The sequence below is a fragment of the Rhinatrema bivittatum genome, chromosome 18 (assembly GCF_901001135.1).
Source record: "Rhinatrema bivittatum chromosome 18, aRhiBiv1.1, whole genome shotgun sequence".
NCBI lineage: Eukaryota > Metazoa > Chordata > Amphibia > Gymnophiona > Rhinatrematidae > Rhinatrema > Rhinatrema bivittatum.
Window position 1 is genome coordinate 17,673,739 of NC_042632.1, and position 20,176 is coordinate 17,693,914.

The 20,176-nt window shown below is 41.1% G+C and overlaps 1 protein-coding gene across 1 annotated transcript in view; it reads right to left on the reverse strand.

Annotated features, from left to right (window-relative positions):
• TENM2 (teneurin transmembrane protein 2) overlaps positions 1 to 20,176 on the reverse strand; it is a 2,776,334-nt gene that overhangs the window by 14,309 nt on the left and 2,741,849 nt on the right. The window contains exons 29-30 of the mRNA XM_029583832.1: positions 12,936 to 13,232; positions 8,713 to 10,327 (exon numbers count right to left, since the gene is read on the reverse strand). Coding sequence (XP_029439692.1) covers positions 8,713 to 10,327; positions 12,936 to 13,232 — 1,912 coding nt within the window. The remainder of the gene's footprint in view (positions 1 to 8,712; positions 10,328 to 12,935; positions 13,233 to 20,176) is intronic.

Genomic DNA, 20,176 nt, shown 5'->3' on the forward strand with positions numbered 1-20,176 from the left:
AGTTTGTTTGGCTCCTCTGTGGCTCATCTCTCTGACTTCCAGCCCTCTCTTTCCTATCTCGCTGCCTTCCCCCAGCTTTCCACCCCATCTACTAAATACTAACACAATATTGTAATAGTCTGTGCTTTCAACAAAAACTGATAAAAATCAACAAATAATTCATAAAATAGGCACTGTACACCCTCTCAGCCAAGATTATCCTCCTTACCCTTCACATCCACCTAAATCAAGGGCTAGGGAGCACTCCATGAAGTTAGCAAGTAGCACATTTAAAACAAATTAGAGAAAATTATTTTCCACTCAATACACAATTAAGCTCTGGAATTCATTGCCAATGGATGTGGTTAAGGCAGTTAGTGTACCTGGGTTTAAAAAAAGGTTTGGATAAGTTCCTGGAAAAGTGCAGAAACTGCTATTAATCAATAGGGAATAGCCACTGCTTGTTGCCAGCATTAATAGCATGGAATCTATTTAATGTCTGGGAACTTGCCAGGTACTTGTGACTTGGATTGGCCACTGGATACTGGGCTTCATGGACCCTTGGTCTGACCCAGTATGGCATATGAACTGCCAAGCATGCCTTCAGTTTAAGTAGTCAGAACCAGATTGAGAGCTTATTTAATTGTGGCCCCTATTATGTTGATTAGGTTATCCCTATGGTTTCATCAAGAGCAGGATTACTTGTACTTCAGAAAATCATTAAAATTATTTTAAAAAGCCTACAGTGGGGGAAAAGAACTGAAATCTGAGGAATAGTAAGGGATTGTGCAAGATGTGGTTTTTTTTGTTTGAATGTTGCAATTTTATAATTTTGTTTTTAGCTATGTTTGTTGATTTTATGAAATTTATTTTGTAACCTGCGGTGAACATAATGGATTACGCGGAATAAAAGATGTAATAAATAAACATATCAGAATGTTTGTTTTCTGGTTCTGCTGCTTCCACATGTTAGCTTGTTTTCTGTTTTGTCCTAATATAATTTGTTTTATGAAATAACATTAGTTTACTGACTGGCAGGCGGTCTGTTTTTGGCAGGTGTACAGCAGCTAGGATTGGCTGGCATCAGGCGGGTCGCACTTAGTCTAGATCCTGGCATTTGGTTTATTGATGGTTTTATTTTGCTAGTTGGAAACAAGAGATTCAATCCTGGAAAATGCAGGCAAGTAGTTAGGTGTTGTGGCAAGCAACTGCCCTGTTGGTCACAGAAGATTATTCATTAAACCCTGTCGGCCACTAGATGGCACTAGGTCCCTGTGATAGGAATTTTACAGCTGGAGGTTGCTGCCACCCTTTCAGCCCTTCCCCACAGAGGCTGCCTGAGCTGGGTGGGCCTTGTTTTCCTTTAAGTGGGGGGCTAGGAGGAGGTAAAGTGTAGCATTTGAGTTCGTATTTTGGAGAGTGAGGAGCTCTTGTGTTCCTTTAGCGTGAGGCCTACTCCCTCACTGAGCATATTTTTTGGAGGCTGTTCCTTTCTGGACATGCCCTGCCTGGCTGGCTCTGCCTCTGCTTAGTCTTTGTTAAGAGTTTTATTACTTTTCTTGAGAGTTATTTCACTGGAGTGCAGCCTGGGTTCCTTCTGGATCCGGAGGCCAGGACAACTGAGAATCCGTCAGAGCCCTTCTAGGTCAGAGAAGGGCTGCAGGGACAGTAAACACACCCTAGAGGTTTCTGGGCATTTTGACAGGGATTTCTGTTTGCTTGAGAGGAGATTGTCGTCACCTGTCCTCACTGGGCAGCAACAGACTTTTCCCCTCTGAAAGATCATCAGGACTGAGTAGAATTGGAGACCCCGCCCCCCCCCTGGATCTCCTCCCCAGGGTACAGGCACAGGCTGGGTATCATGACTCAAGCAGGATCAAATTAATTGCTAAGGGGACTCCACACAGGACAGAGCTTTTCCCCCAAAGAATGGGCCCGTTACACATCCATTGCAGGAGTGGTAGGAACCTGAGGCAGGTACACTTACACAGAGCAAAGCGGGCACTCAGCTTTGAATTTCAGTTTACTAACGAGTGGACATTGATATAACTTTTTACCCGTCTTATATTATTTGAGTACCCAGTCCTGTGTATCAGTGCATCTACAGAGTTACTGTGGTAACTTGGGAGACAGCCTGAAAGAATGAGGACGCAGACTCCGGCTGTTTCCTTTTGTGCAGTTTATTTACAGTGGGGAAAAATGAAGTGTAAAGCAAAACAAACAAATGATGCAGTTCACCTTAAAGTTCAGGTAGCAGAGCGACATCACGCATAGCAGGTTTTCTCACAGAGCGGCTTCCTGCCTGCTCTCCGGGGCCTGTCTAACCCTTCTTATAGTATGGGGAGGGGAGAATCCCTTGTGGGGCCGATCCCTAAGGAGGAATGGGCTGGATAGCTGTGGCCAGCTCCTTAAGGTGGCTTGAGGGAGTTTTCAGTATATTCCCTTACAGTCACTGACAAAAGTACCACAAGCATCAGCTTCCCCCACAGAAAGGAGTTACCCCTGGGGTTAAATCAAGCAAGAGGGGACAAATACCATCTAAGACAATTCCAATATAATTTTGTGTGTCTTTGCAGGTAAATGCCACTTCAGAGAAAAAGGTTACACATCCTCGTAGAATAAAACGTTTGCACCTTTTATAGTGGCTATACCTCGTCTTTATAACGCTCTTCTAAATCAAGTCTCCGGCTGTCTTGTGCATGCATGGGGTTGTGACATGTATCAGCACAGCAATGCCACAATTTAATCTGAACACATAACGGAGAGAGAGTCTTTCAGAAACTTTAAAGTTAGTTCTCCTTTAAACTGCCATTAAAGCAAGAATGAATCAGAAACCTAGGGAATTTTCACAGCACCTTTCATGGTTGCTCACAACAACATGGTCTGGCAGTTCAGCCTCATCAAAATTAATAGTACTTTTTCAATTTTTCAAATGCACTGAAAAGAAGAAAAAAAGAGGATTCCTAGTGAGTTTATCTGCCAAACGAAGGCTGAATTTTAAAACGGCTGTGCGTGTAAAAACCGGCCCTTACGCGCGTGGCTGGGCCCTGCACACACGCACATAAGTGCCGATATGCGCACAAGTGCCGGGTCCTGAAAAAGGGTCGGGCGGGGCAGGACAGAGGTCAAGGCCATTAGCCGCTGTCCCGGGAAGGCACGCGCAAACTCCTCCTGATCCAGGGGAGCAGTAAATAGTAAAATAAAAAAACCATAAGTTGCTGGGAAGGGGAAGGGAGTTTAGGCAGGGGGGTAGAGAAGTTCCCTCCCAGTCCACTCCTTAATTGGGGCAGACTGGGATGCAACTGGGGGAGGCTCCATTGCGTCGCCGCACACAGTTATCAAAAATTCGCCCCCTCCACATGCGTGTGCGCTCCTTTCAAAATCTACCCCTAAATGTTTACAGTCTGCTGCTTCCTTTAGGAACTTTGATTGCCTTGTGAGATTTAAAATTGTGTGCAATGAGCTCTTGCAAAGAGAGGACTCTCGGCAAAGACATCTTGTGACTTCTGCATTCTTCTCTGATGCCTTGCAGAAAGCTGGAATCCACGCTGTGTTTAGTCTGCCGTTCCCAAAAATCCCTTATTGTATGTTAACACGGTTTCATCTGGGAAATAATTTGATTGAATTGATTTGTTGCTTGGCTGGGTAACTACTTAATTGCATTTCTGGTAAGCCCATAAAAGCACAAAAATCATGTGTAATTAAGAAATAAACGCAGGGTTATTTGTGGCATCGCATGCCATATTTCCCCTATTATAAGGCACAGACCTGCTGCTTTGCCTGTGTCAGGCTTCCTTTTCATCAGCTCTTGTAAGCGACTTCATACTGCCAAGACTTTGGCTGTCGGTGCATTCATTTAGTACCACTGAGCTGATGAGGACTCGGTGGTGTGAGCTCATTATAGGGTAGGTAGTTGTAGAGAAAGAGGAGCTCCTGCGTCAGGTGTTTGCTGTAATTACAGCCCTGGGGCTGAGGAATGCCCTGTCTGTGGGTTTCGTTTCAGGGCATTAGACTCCACAGAGCTGTCATAACTTCCTGGCTGAGGCTTCCAGCAACTCATCAGTTTTAGTCTAGGGAATCACTAACAGAGAAAGGAGCATTACATATATTTCAGTCACCAATAAATCAGATTTTAAGATGCCAGGGAGTTTGGTTGTCTATCCAACTGCACTGCTAATTAATACAGTTTCTCCTGTAATGATTTTCTTTTGACAAAATATAATTGCCATTTCTGTTACTGTTTTCTATTAAATGATCTTGTTGAAGTCAAATGTGTCCCTGTAAGGGCTGCTGCTTCTAAATTAAGTGAGAAGGGAGAAAATGACAGGGAGGGCTCAAAATCATTCTGGGATCTGCAGGTGGAGCTAAAGCAGTAGACAGACTGCAGTCTTCAGAAAGAGATGCAGTAAGCGTCAGGCAGTACCCAGCAATAAGTACAATACAGTTCATTAAGGCGTGCAGAGATCATATGTTATGAACATTTGGGCTACGAGAGCCTAAAGTTCAGGAGAAGTGGTGGTACCCTGGCACCATTTCTTCAGTTCCTCCTATTTTTCTCTTCTCCTTTCTGTCTTCAGCTTCTTTCCTCTCTCCTCTCTTTTTTTGACAGCTACAGCCCGATATGGCCTTTCCTCTTTTCTTGCATAGCTCAGTTTGGTTCTCTTCCAGATCAAGGCCAGGACGCACAGTTGGCACTGCAGGAACTCTGCTGATGCTGTTGGCACCGTATGGGTGCAAATCTCGAGGAGTGAATGAGGCGTTTCTGAGTTTTGGGGAATGTGGGCGACAGGAAACAGGTGAATGGGGAGAGGAAGAGCAACACTTTTAAAATCACTCTAGAGGACCAGCAGAAATACAGAGGGCTCAAAAATAAAAAGGATTAGAGATGAGAAATACTGCACAGAATTGTTATGCAGGGTCCAGTTTACTAAAGGCGCTAAAACTGGATGCTAATGCCCGATTTTAATACCAATGTTATTTTATAGTTTGAATGCCCAGTTTACTGAAGCGCCTTAAGACTGGTATTGAAACTGAAAGTAACAGGGATGCACTGCTGCATCAACACTACCAGCTGTTGTAATGCAAGCCTCTAATGGGGACTCCCCACCACCAAAGTGAGCAATAAGGCCCCTTGGACCTTAACTCTTATTCCCCATCTCAAGTCCAAAGCAGCCCTGGCAGGCTCAATCCCCTACCCCCAGCCTCTTGATAGCCAAAGCAATCCCCAGCAGTCTATTCCATACCCATGCCCTCTCCTGCCAAAAACCAATAAAGCCCCTGTTGGCACAGTCCCTCATCCCCCATATTAATGGTCTCCGAGGCTCTGATCCATCCTTGGAACCCCCCCCCCCCCACATTCCCTACCCCCCTTCCTTTCACCCTCACTCTGCTGGAGATCTCCAATCACTCCTGCCCCTTGCACGAGTGCTGATTTAAAGAAATGGCACCCGACGACCTCATGCACTCATTGTTGCTGCCTCCAGCGTGACACTGAAGACCCTCAGTCGTGAGAGTAATAAGAAGAGTCAGAGCCAGAGAGCTGCTTGATGAGGATGTTAGGGGGTGGGGGGGGGGGGGGTGCAGCTACTCAGGACTTTGTGGAACACTGAGGATGTCTTATTACGCATGGAAGGGGATTCAGAACTGTGCCCGCCCTCCCCATCAGGGCTGTCATCAGCTGGCACTGGTCACACTGTAGCACTAGCCAGGGAATTAACACATTGTACAAGTTAATGCAAACTGCCTGACTTAATGCAATTAGTGTTAACTCATGGTGAATATGAATGAGACGCTTTGCATGTATTCACATGTGTCACAGCTTATGTAAATATTCAGCATGTTATGTTAATGGTAACCAAAGCGCAACGGTGGCCTGTGCCCTCATCCTCTGCTCTACAGTCTCCTTTTCCCCAGGAAAGAGGCTTCACCAAAACCTGGTACATATGAATTGATTTAATGTCTGCAATCCTGGCAGTAGAGAGATTTGTCAGAAGACCTCAGTTTCTTAGACAAAGATGTTTTTACCTATAAGACCTCTGAGAGATTTTCGCTGGAATACCAGGGGCCAGATCTCCTAAAGGGCTTTTCTCATTTTTTGTCTATGACAAAAATGCTTAGTACGTAGGACCCTTAACCAGCATAAAATATTTTGATTATTTATCATGGCAAGTTTAAAAGCATCAAAGCATAGGGTTTGTCAACCAAGCTTCTTAGGCTTGTATTGAAAAAAGACGAGTGTAAATAAGTGCCATTTCCTTTTAAGATGAATATTGCTAGGCTAGCATAAATTCCATGCACATTTTAGCTAGAATAGTGTTAATAAAAATAAAGGAAGTTTTTATTGATGCAATAAATTTGGAAGCAAAATTAGATTCATTCTAGGCATAAAGACAAACTCTCGGCAGATCCCACAGGACTAATTGGGGATGGGGTTTGGTTTCAGTTCGATAAAGCACTGGCTGCTTCCGAAACTAACACCCAGAACCAGTTTTTGGACTTTAACTGACTCGTGTAGTAACAGCTACAGGTACTGAGCTTTTATTGTGCACCGTTTTTGTGAAAAGTTCAAGTGTCCTTTCAGGAGCTGCCTGCAAAACAGTCGGACAAACCACAACTCTTCTTATACAACCCTGCTATTTCGCTACTTAGGGCCAATCTCCAGCAGCCTAAATTAGCCGGATAAACTTATTGGGCTAGCTTGGCTGAGATACTGAGCTATCTTAAATTTAGCTAAATAACTTTAGGGCAGCAGAATAATAGTCCCACACATCTGGCTAAATTAGACAGCGCTGAATGTTGGCGTTTTTCCGGCTGTTAGCTGAGCAAGTGCCCCCGCCCTGCCTCTCTCTCTGAGCTGGCTAACTTTTTAGCCGCATAGAAAGTCAGCCAGCTAAATGGCAGTTGCTGATCACGGCTGGATATTTAAACTATGCCAATTAGCTGGCTAAGGGGTGATGCAACAAGCTCTAAATCACATTAAACAGTGTATATCGCATGAAAAAGTACTGGCGTGGCGATATTGTGCACTATACACGATATTTAGCATGTCCCGCCCTGACATCTTCCCCTTTACAATAACCTTCTTTGCATGCATGAATAATGCAAATGCATGCAAAGAAAGTCATTAATAGGCAATCTTATGTTATTTTATTGTGGCCGACCGAGAAAGTGGTCAACCAAAATAAAACAACTATTTGAAACAGGGTAAATGTAAGGCGGGAGTTTCAGGACCCTGGCGCAAGTCCCGTGGCTCCTGCATCACATTTAAAGTGCCAGCAACAAAAAAAAAACAAAAAAAAACTCCCGCCACTATAGAAAAGGTTGAGCAGTGATCAGGGCTGACAGCTCAAGCAAAAGTAAAAAAAAAAAAAAAAGATTAATGTTCCCGCACAGCGATGGCCCCCAACCCCTCCCCCTAAAGGTAAATCAAAATCATTGGGGGTTCAGCGGCCACCTTGAGTGGTGGCCCCAAGATGATCTGGGTGTCCAACCGGACCCTCACGCAACCTTTTCTTTAGCCACGGGACTTTTTTTTTTTTTTTTAGCGGCTGACCCTTTAAGGCGAAGGTAGTCTCTCGAGTTTGGGGCCGTCCTCATGTTAAAAGGTCGCTTGCCGCATTCTTTTGTCCCGTGGTGTTTGGCTGCATGATAAAAGAACGCACCATAGAACTGCAACATTTTAGAATGGGAGGGGCCACACTATTGCAGCGATGCCCCCACATGATAATGTTACCCCTCCCACGAAAAAATATTGCGACTTAGTGTATCTAGGCCTAAGTATAGTCAGCTGACTAAATGGCATTGAATATCGGGCCTTTAATTTCCAGTGCCACCTCAAAACCTTTGGGTTACGTAGACATGTAGGATTGGCTTGCAGTCGCTGGCTACTGAAAAACATGACTTTGTAAAGTGTCTTGGATCAAATGGAACTTTGAAAAATTGTTCATTGCCTACAGTGTCAGGTATAAGAAAGCTAAACTGAATAACAATAAGGATTTATTCTTAATGCTTTGATATCTGCTGTAAGGACTTTTTGGACTGTTAGAATGATTTAGCACTAACGGTTGGGAACTCAAAAACAAATCAGTAGCCAAGGCTACCTGCAAGCATTATGCTTAGTTAGAATATATTTATTGCCATTTAACATTACAAAAATATGTCTTAGAATGGGGAGAGAATCGGTTTTCTTAAGTCAATGAATTTGCTATGAATTAAGGGCAAACTATACCTATTGGGATGGAATCCACAGATATTTTTTACCCTGTCACTTTGCACCAATTTTCAAAGTGAAGGTCCATGCAAACGTTCACTGGGAAACTTGCTGCTCATACACAGAGTACTCATAGATATATGCACCTGCCTTTTCTACTAGCTCATCTTCATCGAAAATAATGCACATAGACTTGAAAATAAAATCCACATATTCCCTGCATAAACACGTGCACAGGATGCTTCTTTTCAGTGTTCCTAAAGTATGTGCATGATGGAATAATGCTTGCATTTTAGCTGCATTGAAATTTACCTTCCTCAAATATGGCTAAATGTATGCTCGGGTTGCCTGGTGCCCATGCTTTTAGATGCATTGAAGAGAGGCATTTTTCTGGGCGTTTGTTCATTAGGCTTTCAAAAGTACACACTAGCAGGAGCTGTATTTTTATGTGACTAATTTACCTTAAACTGAGTCTGTTAGTCAGTCTCATTAATTCAATGCAAGCTGAGATCTCATTCACTCACCTGTGACGTAATTCTTTAAATCCATTTCAGTGCTGAGAGGGTTGTTGTTCTTGAACATATAAAGGTTGAATGGGGCAGGATCCTTACCAATATTTTTCCACATTGTATGATCAGGAGATGTCCAGCGCCCTGCCATGACATCATAGTCTCTCTGAGTAAAATGGACCAATTTGGTCAAAGAATCATACAGTCCTCCATGAAATCCAATTACCAACTGGAAATTTGGGTTAGAATCATAATAGATTTCTCCGTATGCTGTGTACTGAAGTTGCTTAATTATTAGGCCATTGATACTGAACACCGCCAATGGGGTACCTGTATTATCAGAAGCAATATAATATTCTTCTCCACTGCTGCTTTCCATAGCAAAAAGATGACTTTGGAGATCATAATATAAGGAAATAATTTCTGAATTGGAATGATTATAGACATGGGTTACCCGAATAGGATTGTGAAGATCAGCATAAAAGAACTGGAGATGATGCCCCAGATTTGTTTTATAAGAAGCCCTTCGACCTAATCCATCATAGCGGTACTGAACATTCCACCCATTGACTTTGTTGTAGGCCCTTGTCAAGAGGCCTTTAGAATTATACTCAAATATATCTGAGCCCCGCTGATTCAAGAAACCATCATCATCAATTTTATACTGTACATCCCCCAGACGTGTAATTCTGTCTCGAAGGTCATAGCGGAGAGGCATCAAACGGGCATTATTTCCTGGGTTCAGTAAGTGAAGATTCCCATTGAGATCATAACTATATCGCCAAGTTGGTCTGTCATTGACCGCCACATTTTGCAGCTGTCCATCCACATCATAATCATAAGTATATTTGGTAGTATTGGCATAGGGCCCAAGTTTTAACTCTCTCTTTGTTACTCGTCCCATGCTGTCATACTGGACTGTCATCCAGTACATAAGCGATCGAAACATTTCATACTGAACTTCCTTAATGCGCCCATGGGTATCAAAGTGTTTAGTCAGAGTCATCACAGCTGTAGTGATTATTTGGTTTATATCGTAATAGATAACACCAAATTTTCCAAAATGCTCAATTTTGCCAGAGATTTCATCATAACGGTACAATTCAACCGGAAGAGGCGTTTCACTTATGATAGGTTTGATGCTGGCAACACGAAAGCTATTGTCATGGTAAGTGTAATCAAATCTAGCATTCACCATTCCCTCTTCAGAGAACCTGTAGATCTGTTTGTCCACTAGAGGGCCAATTTTTCTGTAACGAATTGTACAAGAAAATCCACCACTCTGTAAGTTAACCATTTTCAAGACTCCAGTTGTTTCATCATACCCAAAAGTAACTGCAGTGCTGTCATAAACAATTTCAGACAGCTTGGATAGCTTTCCATACTTGTAGAACACTTGTCGACCTGTTCCTAAGAAGGATTTTTTTAATATTCTGCCATGTTCGCTGTAATCAAAAATCACTGAAGCATTGCTTTCTGGAGGGTTATAAATATTCCTGATGTAGCCGATGGAAGTATGAGTGGACATACTGTGCCGGGCAACACTGGGCATAGTGACAGCTTGGAGACGGTCTGACATATCATACTCAAAGATGTACTGCCTTTGGCTCTGTAGAAGTAGTACCATTGACTGTGAATATAAAAGAAAATATATTACTTCTAGAGCTATGAAAAATTTTGTTGAATTGTTTTCAGAATTCTTGAGACATTAACTGTTACTATGTTTCTTTGGAAAACAAACAAAAAGATCATAGCAATCCTAAGTAAAGAATAGTCGTTCTGGCTACCACAGTAAAATGACACAATAGGCTATGTCTTTATTGGGGTTTTTTCCATGCTGAATGTCACATTGTGAGGTAGGAAGCCAAGGGTCACATCAAGCAGCGCAATCATTTTCATGAAGAGTTTTAGAGTTCCTTATACCAGTTATTAAAACCTACCATACTTTGACTGGCACACCCAGCTGGCATGAGTATGTGATTGGCATTTTGCATTGCTGTCAAACTCTTTACATGGTAAGTGATACAGAAATTGCTGACTCATTTTGTCAAAGTGCATTTTGAAGGGGAAAAGAGAATTTACATAATAATAATAAGTTGTTACCATGCCTAACTCAAAAGCTTCTATTTGCTCAGCTGAAATATTCCTCTATAGTGAAGAACTTAAGTAGAAATTTGTAACTGTTTATTTCACAGGTATTTGTAGCCAGTTTCAAATGACTTTCATTTTGCATTATGGCCTAACTTCCTACGAAGAATGGCACTGAGGAATGGAAATTGATCAGAACGCAGAGCCCCTAAAGGCAAGTAAATAAGTGTAATATTTTGTGTGGGAGCAGTGCTGATTTTCTGCCACTTCATACCAGGAATTTTTTTTTTTTTTAATTACGGCAAAATGCTTCCTCTTCTCTATTGCAACCTAAGTGGAGCATGAAGGCTGTCATTGGTTCTGAACCAGTAACTTTTTCTTTTTATAGAAAATCTCCATTGAATGGCAGGGCTAATGTATTAAATAGCTTACTTAGCTTTTCCAACTCAATAGGAACTAGCTTTACATAGCCCCATCTTAACATTGGAGGTCTGAGGCTCAGGCATTTGTGATAGTTAAAATTTCAAAGTTCAGTCTAGCCATGATGGATCGTCTAGGCTGTGAATAAAATAATGTGGTTGCTGTGTTATTCCACTTAGATATGTACAAATAAAGTTGTAGTTGATGATATTTTACTGGAGACTTATAGTCCCTACATTGGGTCAATTTCTCCCTTTACAGTTGTAGCATTTTAGAAGCAAGCACCGTCTGGGGCCAATGACCTAGCAGCACATATCAGTCACTGATTGCCTTCCAAAGGGAAGAAGAAATAATGTTATTACAGCTTTGTAACAACACTGGGGTAAATTACAGGAGTTAAAAAATAAGTGTAAGCTGTAGAGAAGAGATTTAAGCTTAGTAGCCCACGAGTTTGTACTTATCTGGCTGAAATTGTATACCACATTTTGCTGAAAGCCATTCATGAATTCATTCATTCTAGACAGAAATAGACTTGTGGGTTCTGGCGATTGTTGTAAACCTTTATGCAGTATCTGAGTGTTAAAATTAAATGTAAATAAATTTGAGCAAAGTAGTAAATTACAATTAACCTTATTTTCTTTTTTATTGAGCACAAAATAAGAGAAAACTTTTATTCAGTTAGGTCTTTTATTTTCTCCTATTTCATTCTACCCATGGTCTTAGTGTCTTCAAATTAGGTTTCCTTTCGGTCATACCATTTCAGGAAAGAACCTTGTTTCTGAACCAGGCAAATTGATGACTGTGCCAGTCTCTTAAATGTGTTGCAAAAAGCCTTATACTAAATGCTTATACTGTACCATATACAGAATCTTTCTGGAATTTATATGGTATTACAACTATAGGCAGCATACAAGCGTAGTTCATTTTATGTATCGTGATGACCCATAATCTGAAGTACAAAAACGGTTCTGTCATGAAGAGGAAAACATTTTATATTAAAACCAAATCTGCAGAGGTTTCAGAAAGTATTATAGCAGATACATGCAACTAATCTTGTGTACTCAGCCTCTGTGCTTTGGTGATGCCAATTAATAAGGACTCCAGCAGGGAACAAAAATCACACTTTCTGTTGTGAAAATGACCTGCTTATGGAGGCAACACAGAAGATAAAATTATTATTTATTAGGGATAAAACTAGCATTTAGTATGTAAGGTTGCTATGAAGGTAATTAAGGCTGCAAAAAAAAAAAAAAAGATGTTGCTGCTACAGATGCTCTCCTTCTTTCCTCAAGAATGTGGACTATATTAATATAAATGTGGACAATAAGTTGGTTTTCTGTTTTGTATTATGATTATTTCTTTAAAATACCTTTGCAATGTTCTAATTTCAATAAATATTAAATTTAAAAAAAAAACACAGAAGATAAAATTGTAGTTTGGATATGTGCTATACATTGCACAAGATGAATTCTCCTTCACTGGATTGGGAAATGTTTTCATCAATCTGTCTGTGAAACAGGAAAATGTACAAATATGCACATGAACTTTAATGGTGGATAAAGAATGTAAAACAGACTTGAGCAGTTCAGCTGAAAACATGAGCCTCTGTTACTTCTCTACATCTTGCATAGCAGTCGCACTAGTGTCTTCAAACTCATGTCTTACTATTACAAGTCTCCCACCTTTGATGTCCACAGAGGAGAAATTAAACAGTCTGAGAATTTGCTCACCTTTTCTAGGTATGTGTAACTCCACACTTTTCCATCTGCAAAGGTGCGGGATGTTATCCTGCCTTGTTTGTCTATCTCTGTCCTTTCACTCATGGCACCTCGTTGAAGGCCAGACAATCGCCCATTGAAGAAATAGGAGACATTGACTGGGGCAAGCCCGCTGCTTGGCAGCCAAAGAAGCGGCCGTCCCAGCTGATCGTACACTATCCTCAGTGTGAATTTGCGGTGATCATCGTAGACTTTTTCTGTGTGAGAATTCCGATCAAAATCAATGGACAATAAATTCCTCCCATGGACCTGTGATAATGCAAGAGGATAGTACTTTCAGCATCTCACTAGTTATTCTTCAATACCGCATGTATTTTCTAGCCCTTGACAAATGATCAGCAAGGGGTCAACATTATTGATCATTTTAAAATAAAACTCTTGTAGTTTGCTTACAATTAATAAAATCGAGTGCAGAAATGTAAACAATTTATTTTTCAAAATATAGAAATAGACAATGTTGGCAGATAAGAACTACTTGGTTCGTTCATTCTGCCCTTGTGCGCCTTCCTGTTGTGTGATCAAAGGTCCAATGTCCCACCACCAATATCTTTAAATTCTTAGTATGAAAAAGAAAATGAAATAGTATATAACACACTTTTATTTATTATTTACCAACATTTGATCTGAGATATCACATCGGTTTTACATTCAGGTACTGTAGGTATTTCTCTCTATCCCCAGAGGGCTTACAGTCTGTTTTGTACCTGAGGCAATGAAGGGTAAAGTGACTTGCCCAAGGTCACAAGGAGCGACAGCAGGACTCAAACCCTGGTCTCCTGGTTTGTAGCCCACTGCTCTAACCACTAGGCTATTTCTCCTCCCTGTAGATGTAGGTTTTTTTTTAGTTGGCATTACAATTTATTGGCCAAGGCAAAGCATCAATGTTTTGTTCTTGGCCATTATATCCTGATGTATACTGAAAAAGAAGTTGGTAGCTGCTGCTTTGCATTTTGCTAGCTGCTCTGGGAGCTATACTATCTCTTTCTGAAGGTGAGGAAACAAACATAGCTCACGACCAAGAATAATGATGGTGATGGTGATAATGTAGACCTTTCAGCTGAAGACAACATCCTTGGTACAGTAAAGGCTATGGTGACTCTGTTCATAGACCCTGTCTGTAGCAGAGTCTATGAACAGGCCACAGAAGCTAATGAAAAAAATTAGAGAGGAAAGGTACAGTTATGTCGACCTTTGAAGATAAAAATGATATGTGCTATCTTTCGACAATAACACATGCCTTCTTGATTGTGGACCCTCTGAAGCATCACATTCATGTTTAGTACCACTGTTTGGTATTGGACTGTTTTGTGGTTGACCATTTAAAGGAGTCAATGTTGTCATGTTCTGTGTTTCTGGTTCTACAGTTTTCAACATTTTCAGACATGTGGGCTTTTCCACCAAGGTGGCTTTTCCACCAAGCCTTTCTGGACTAACTTTGCCACAAACATCTCTCACCCTGCAGCTTTGTAAATAATTGTCTCTCATTTCCTCCACCCCATCCTCTGTAAATAGCTCCCTTTATCACCCCCCTCCCCCCCTTGTTTTTTAGCTATACCTCTGGCTCTCAGTTAGAGCCCTTTCTAATTCTTGTTTTGCTGGTTGTCCACTCCCTCTCCCTGTTCAATGTACTTTCCACCTGCTGTTATAATGTAAACCGATATGATGTGTATTTTAATGTCGGTATAGAAAAACTGTTAAATAAATAAATAAATAAATAAATGTTCAATGTTGTCCTGTAGCTGTTCCTTCTAAAGTGACTGATTCAGAAAGAAACCCTTTAGCTTTTGTATATTATGTTCAAAAACCAAGACTCTTGAATTTCTGGTTCTACATTTTATCACAAAACTAAATTAATGAATGGTTATCTAAGCTCGGTAAACAAAGGTTTATTAGCCCTCCCTATGATCCAACAGCCACACCTGAGAGGAGAAGGTGGGAGGGCTATATTGGTTGCTAGACCTATTCTGTGGAACAACTTGCCTCAGTTGATCCATATAACAGGAGAATTAAGCATTTTTTAAAAAGATCCAAAAACCTGGCTATTTAAACAAGCATACAGTGAATATATGTTATCAGAAAAACAATGAAGCGACCAGGAAGGCGATGAATAGGCAAAGGGATGTCGCTATAAATTGAAAAGGGATGGATAGGTCATTATTACTTGTATTTTTATGTGTACTTTATTATTTTATGTTTATACTTTAATTATGAATGTAATTCTGTTAGTTGCCATGATCTTAGTAGTGTGCAACCAATAAATAATTTTCAAATAAATAAAACTAAATAAATACGTACATAAAAAGGAGATAATGTACTGCTGTGCAAGTAGTGAGGCACGCACTAGCAGTAAATCTATGAGACTGGGATCATATTCATCATCCCTGGCTTTTGAATGAGGGTCATTCCTGTCATGGTGTGCGCAAGACAAACCCATTTGGAGACCCCTGCACCACGCAGAGAAAATAAAATTCTTAAACCTTGGCGCAGTTGGTCATTTGTGTCTTGAGTGCTCAGGAAGTAGAACAGAGACGTTTCTTTACATAGCATATACACAAATGGGCAGTAACATATAAAATGTACTGAGTCTTGCAGTATTTAAATTTATAAAAAAAAAGTAACAGCTTCTTTTCTTTGTGAGTGTCATTTGAAATCTCAGTGAGGTTAGAACTCAACTGTTGGGTCATAAATAACTGGTGAAAGGGGTTTATCACTGGCCAGTGCACTGTACATCATAGCATTTTATTTATTATAAGCATTCTTTAAAGGCAGACCCAAGGTGCATGACACTGACACATGGTCACATGATGTGGGTCTGACAAATCACAATGCTTGATTTATCAGCCATTTTATATAAGATTTTTCTTAAGCTGGAAACAAAAAGACATGGAACAACTGAGCGTAGGAACATTTATGAAAAATACTTTAACTGACTTAAAATTATTTAGAAAACACATTGCCAATGTAGTATAGCTCTCGGTACTGGTTAGGTGGTGGAAATATCTACGCATCACCTGGATAATTCAGTTGTAGCGTAACCAGATCTGATTAAGATTTTCACTAGAAAATCTCAAAGAACTGTAGTAAATAAAAAAAACCACAAGCACACTGTCTAGAGACTTGGGATCTAGGCCAGCTATAATCTAATAAAGTTCAAGTAATTTAATTCTAAGTGCACCATTAATAAAACAGAAGTCTTTAAAGGAGATGCTTTTTGACAGTTCTATGCATTTATCGCTCTATTTATACTAGTATATTCAGCAACAATTTTTCGTAGGCTAGAATAACATGAAAACTAAAGCTTGCATTCTCCAATAATGCATTATTATTTCCAGATACAGAAACTCAGGGTTCCTCCATTCCCTCTCCACAAGTTTGCCTATTAGTTGCTGATTTTATAGGTAAATGGTTTTTTTTTGTTTACAGCACTCTTCATGGCAAAACGAAAGGACACTTCCATTTTTGCTGCCTTGCAGCTGTCCTGCTCCCCTAATAGTTGCACTAAGGGTGTGACAAAAGCTAGGAGAAAGAAGTCATCTCGGGGTGAACCCTTCAAGGTTCTCTGACCATTAGACCTCTGTCTACTATTTGGGATCCTGCCAGGTAGTACTGAAAACAGGATCTGGGCTTGCTGGACCCTCAGTCTGACCCAGTATGACAATACTTTATACTCAGGTCCTAAGTGCAATACTTCCACAATGTGTGTGAACCAACCTGTCTCTGTCACTCTAAATATATCTGGCTAATGTTAGGACAGTCCTACGGAAATACATCCCACCCCTCTCCAATTCATGCGGCTACCTTCTACCGCATAACTCGTTGTGTGGTTAGAATGTAGCCGCATACGGCAATGAATGTCGCTGTTTTGCCATGTAGATGGATAACTTTTCAGTTTTTGAATATTGACCTGTTGGAACCTGTATGGCAAATCTGTTGTACCAAAATGGCACTAACTTCCAGAAATCAAGACAGCAATAACCCCATCTGTGAAAAGGAAACACTACAGGCTCTAGGAGACAAATACATTTCCTACTGAGCAATACGAGAGAAAGAAATGCATTTGCTTCTATACTGAGAATAGACAGAAGAGCTACCCATTCCAATCACAAAACTGAAAAGTTTTTTCTATCTTTGGTCATTTTATCACTCTAATCATGGTGGTCCAGTCTCACTTTTCCACTTCCTTTGTGATAATCTTCTTCTAATTTCTTTTTCAGTCTCCTTTTCATTTTTCCTCCTGCCTTCTCTTCCTCCCCTACATTTGTTTCTAATTGATCTAATTGTTTTCTATTTCTCTCTTCTATGCCACTCTATCCATTCCTACCTATATTTCCCCTTCCTTCTACCCTTTCTCCCCATACACTTCTCCATATCATAGTACATTTCCCCATTTGTCCCTTCCACTGCTCCTCTCAGCCCCCCATCTCCCTCTCTGTTGGTTCTTCAACCCATCCTATTTGACTCCCTTCTTCCTTAATAGCCATCCCCTCTCTGTTGCCCTCACCACGTCCTATAATCCCCAAACTGACCCTCATCACCCCCCTACCATTTAATTCCACTCATCTCCTCTCACATTTCCAGTCCCCTCCAGCCTGACTCATTTACCCCATCATATATGGCTCTGACTCTCCCATCCCCTATTATCTCACTCATGCTCCCCTATAAGCCTCTTTGATTCATTCTTAACCTAGTTTCCCCTTCTCCCAATAAAATCTTCTCTGGCTCTAATTCCTCTATCACGCCTTTTGACTCACACACACCCATCCCCCATCACACATTTGTCTTTATCTCTCTTTTTCATCACACCTCAGGCTCTCTGTCACCATCCCTCCCCTTCACCACCTCTGGATTTCTCTCACATCCCCTTTTCATCACCACCTCTGCACCACCCCCACCAAACAATATCTGACTCTCTTTCACCCCCCATCAACAACCTCTGGCTTTCTTTCACACTGATCCTCTCACTCCAGCTTTCTCTTGCACACCCACCCTATTTTCATCAGCTCTTTTATACTCCCCTTCCCAGATCTTGTGCCTCTGCACTTCACCTCCAACTTTTTCATATACACAACCACCTCTCCCACGTTTCTCATGCGCCCCCTACCCTGTTTCCCTCTCATTCCCTCAGGCAATCAAAGTCTGCACTATTGATTTCAAGGAGATGGGAAAGGAGACCTCACTCATCTGCCATGTCATTTATTTATTTACTTAATCAATCTTTTATCATCTTTCCAAAGGTAACCCAAGATGATATACAGACAAATATAAGGTACAATAATAAATGAAAATAAGTAGATATGAGTACACCAGTGCATACGTTTGTTTTCTTCTGTATTGCCTGTCTGATGTTGTGTATGAAAAGTTTTATGAAAAGATTTGAAACATAAAATAAGTCGATAATCAAGTACATAAAAACACAATCCATAGAAACAAACAAGACTAAATACTGTACATCAATTATATAAACACAAAACATCACAAACATTTGCAAATCAACAATAACACTGAATAACCCATGCATTAAAAAATAAAACCCATATTGGGTCAGACCAAGGTCCGTCAAGCCTAGATCCTGTCTAGGATCATTAAGAAGTATCTAACAGATCCCAAAGAGTAGATTCCTCATTGTTCCTTCCCAGGGATAAAAGTAGTGGGTTTCCTAAGTGTATCTGGCTAATAACGGTATATGGACTTTTCCTTTGCATTCTTCACCCCCTTTTGTGTCACCTTCCCCCCTCAATAATTCAACTCCTCCTCATTTCCCTCAGAATTCATCACCATCTTCCTTCCCCCAGCAATACTTGCCCTCACACTGCTTCAAGTAGTCACCCCTTCCTCACCTCCTCCAGCATTCACCCTCCTTTTGCACCTTCCCCTCTCTGTCTCCACCAGCATCACCTCCTCACCCCACAAATCTCACAGCTCTCAGACTCTGTCCTCAGCTGATTCACTAGTCCCGTGATCACTGCGAGCTGCAGCTTTGTCTGTTGCAATCCCTCCTCACATGCCGCCTGTTGCCAGGAGGGGAGAGGCTAGACTTGTAGCCCCCCAAAACTGTGCCACCTAGATGATCGCCAAGTTGGCCTACTGGTTGCACCGACTCTGGAATGGAACTGCATGCCCCTGCATGGCAGAACGTAGGAGCACAACCTCCATTCCGAATGCACACACTTTTTATTTCTAAGCTGACGTGCCGCCGTGCCTTAACTGTACTTCCTCCCCATATGCTCAGATGCAGCAGATACTCTGTCACATTTACTTTTTCCCTGTTGAATTGAATTTAAATACCAGCTCTCTGCAACCATTATAGAAAAGAATATGTACACACATTATTAAAAGAAAGAAAGCTCATGATAGCTTCTGCTTCGATAATTTAGTAGCTTCATTGTGATTTGTAAAGTAAGTACCAGTACAGAGCATAATTACAATGTCATATTAATTATATGGAAACCAAAACAAAATTACTAACTCCCACTTTCTCTTGGAATGCTAATACCCATATCATGACAGAAAATTATCTTGCAGGCAATTTTCCTTTTGTTCTGCTACCTACACACACAACTGTTTCTTACTTCTGTAGCTGCCTTTATGGAAATTGCAACAGAAAGATTTGCACTCTAGAAGTTGGCAGTCAGCAGACGAGGAACCTGCCTTACCCTGTCCATCAGGGCCCCTGTTAACCCTCTGGAGTCTGCAGGTCCTTAGCTCCCAGGTATTTTGCATGTCTGAGTTGCAGACTTCAGACATGTACAGGTCGATATTCAAAGGCATTTATCCAGATAACTCAGAGCCCAGATTTGAATATTTGGGTGGTTGGGGAATTGCCGGAGCACAGCTGAGGATTTCGGCTACCTCTGGATGTGTGCAAAGTAGAACATAATCCAGATAACTTTAACTTAACCAATTACATTTAAAGGATAAAGCCAGCTAAGCAGAGGAACAAAAAATACAAGTGAGTGGGCCTCCTGGTCCCATCCCCCACCCTCGTGAAATACGGGTCTTACTGGCCGCTCCCCCTCAACCCTCAAAACATTAAGTTCCTGTTATGCAAGGATATTCAGTGGAGTATTTATGCCAGATAAGTTATCCATTTTCTGGGTTTTTTGAATTAAGGGCAGCGTTCTCATGCAAACCATGGCAGCTTTAAAGTATCTGCAAGGGCCCCATTTTCTCTTCAGAAAGATCAGGGAGATGAG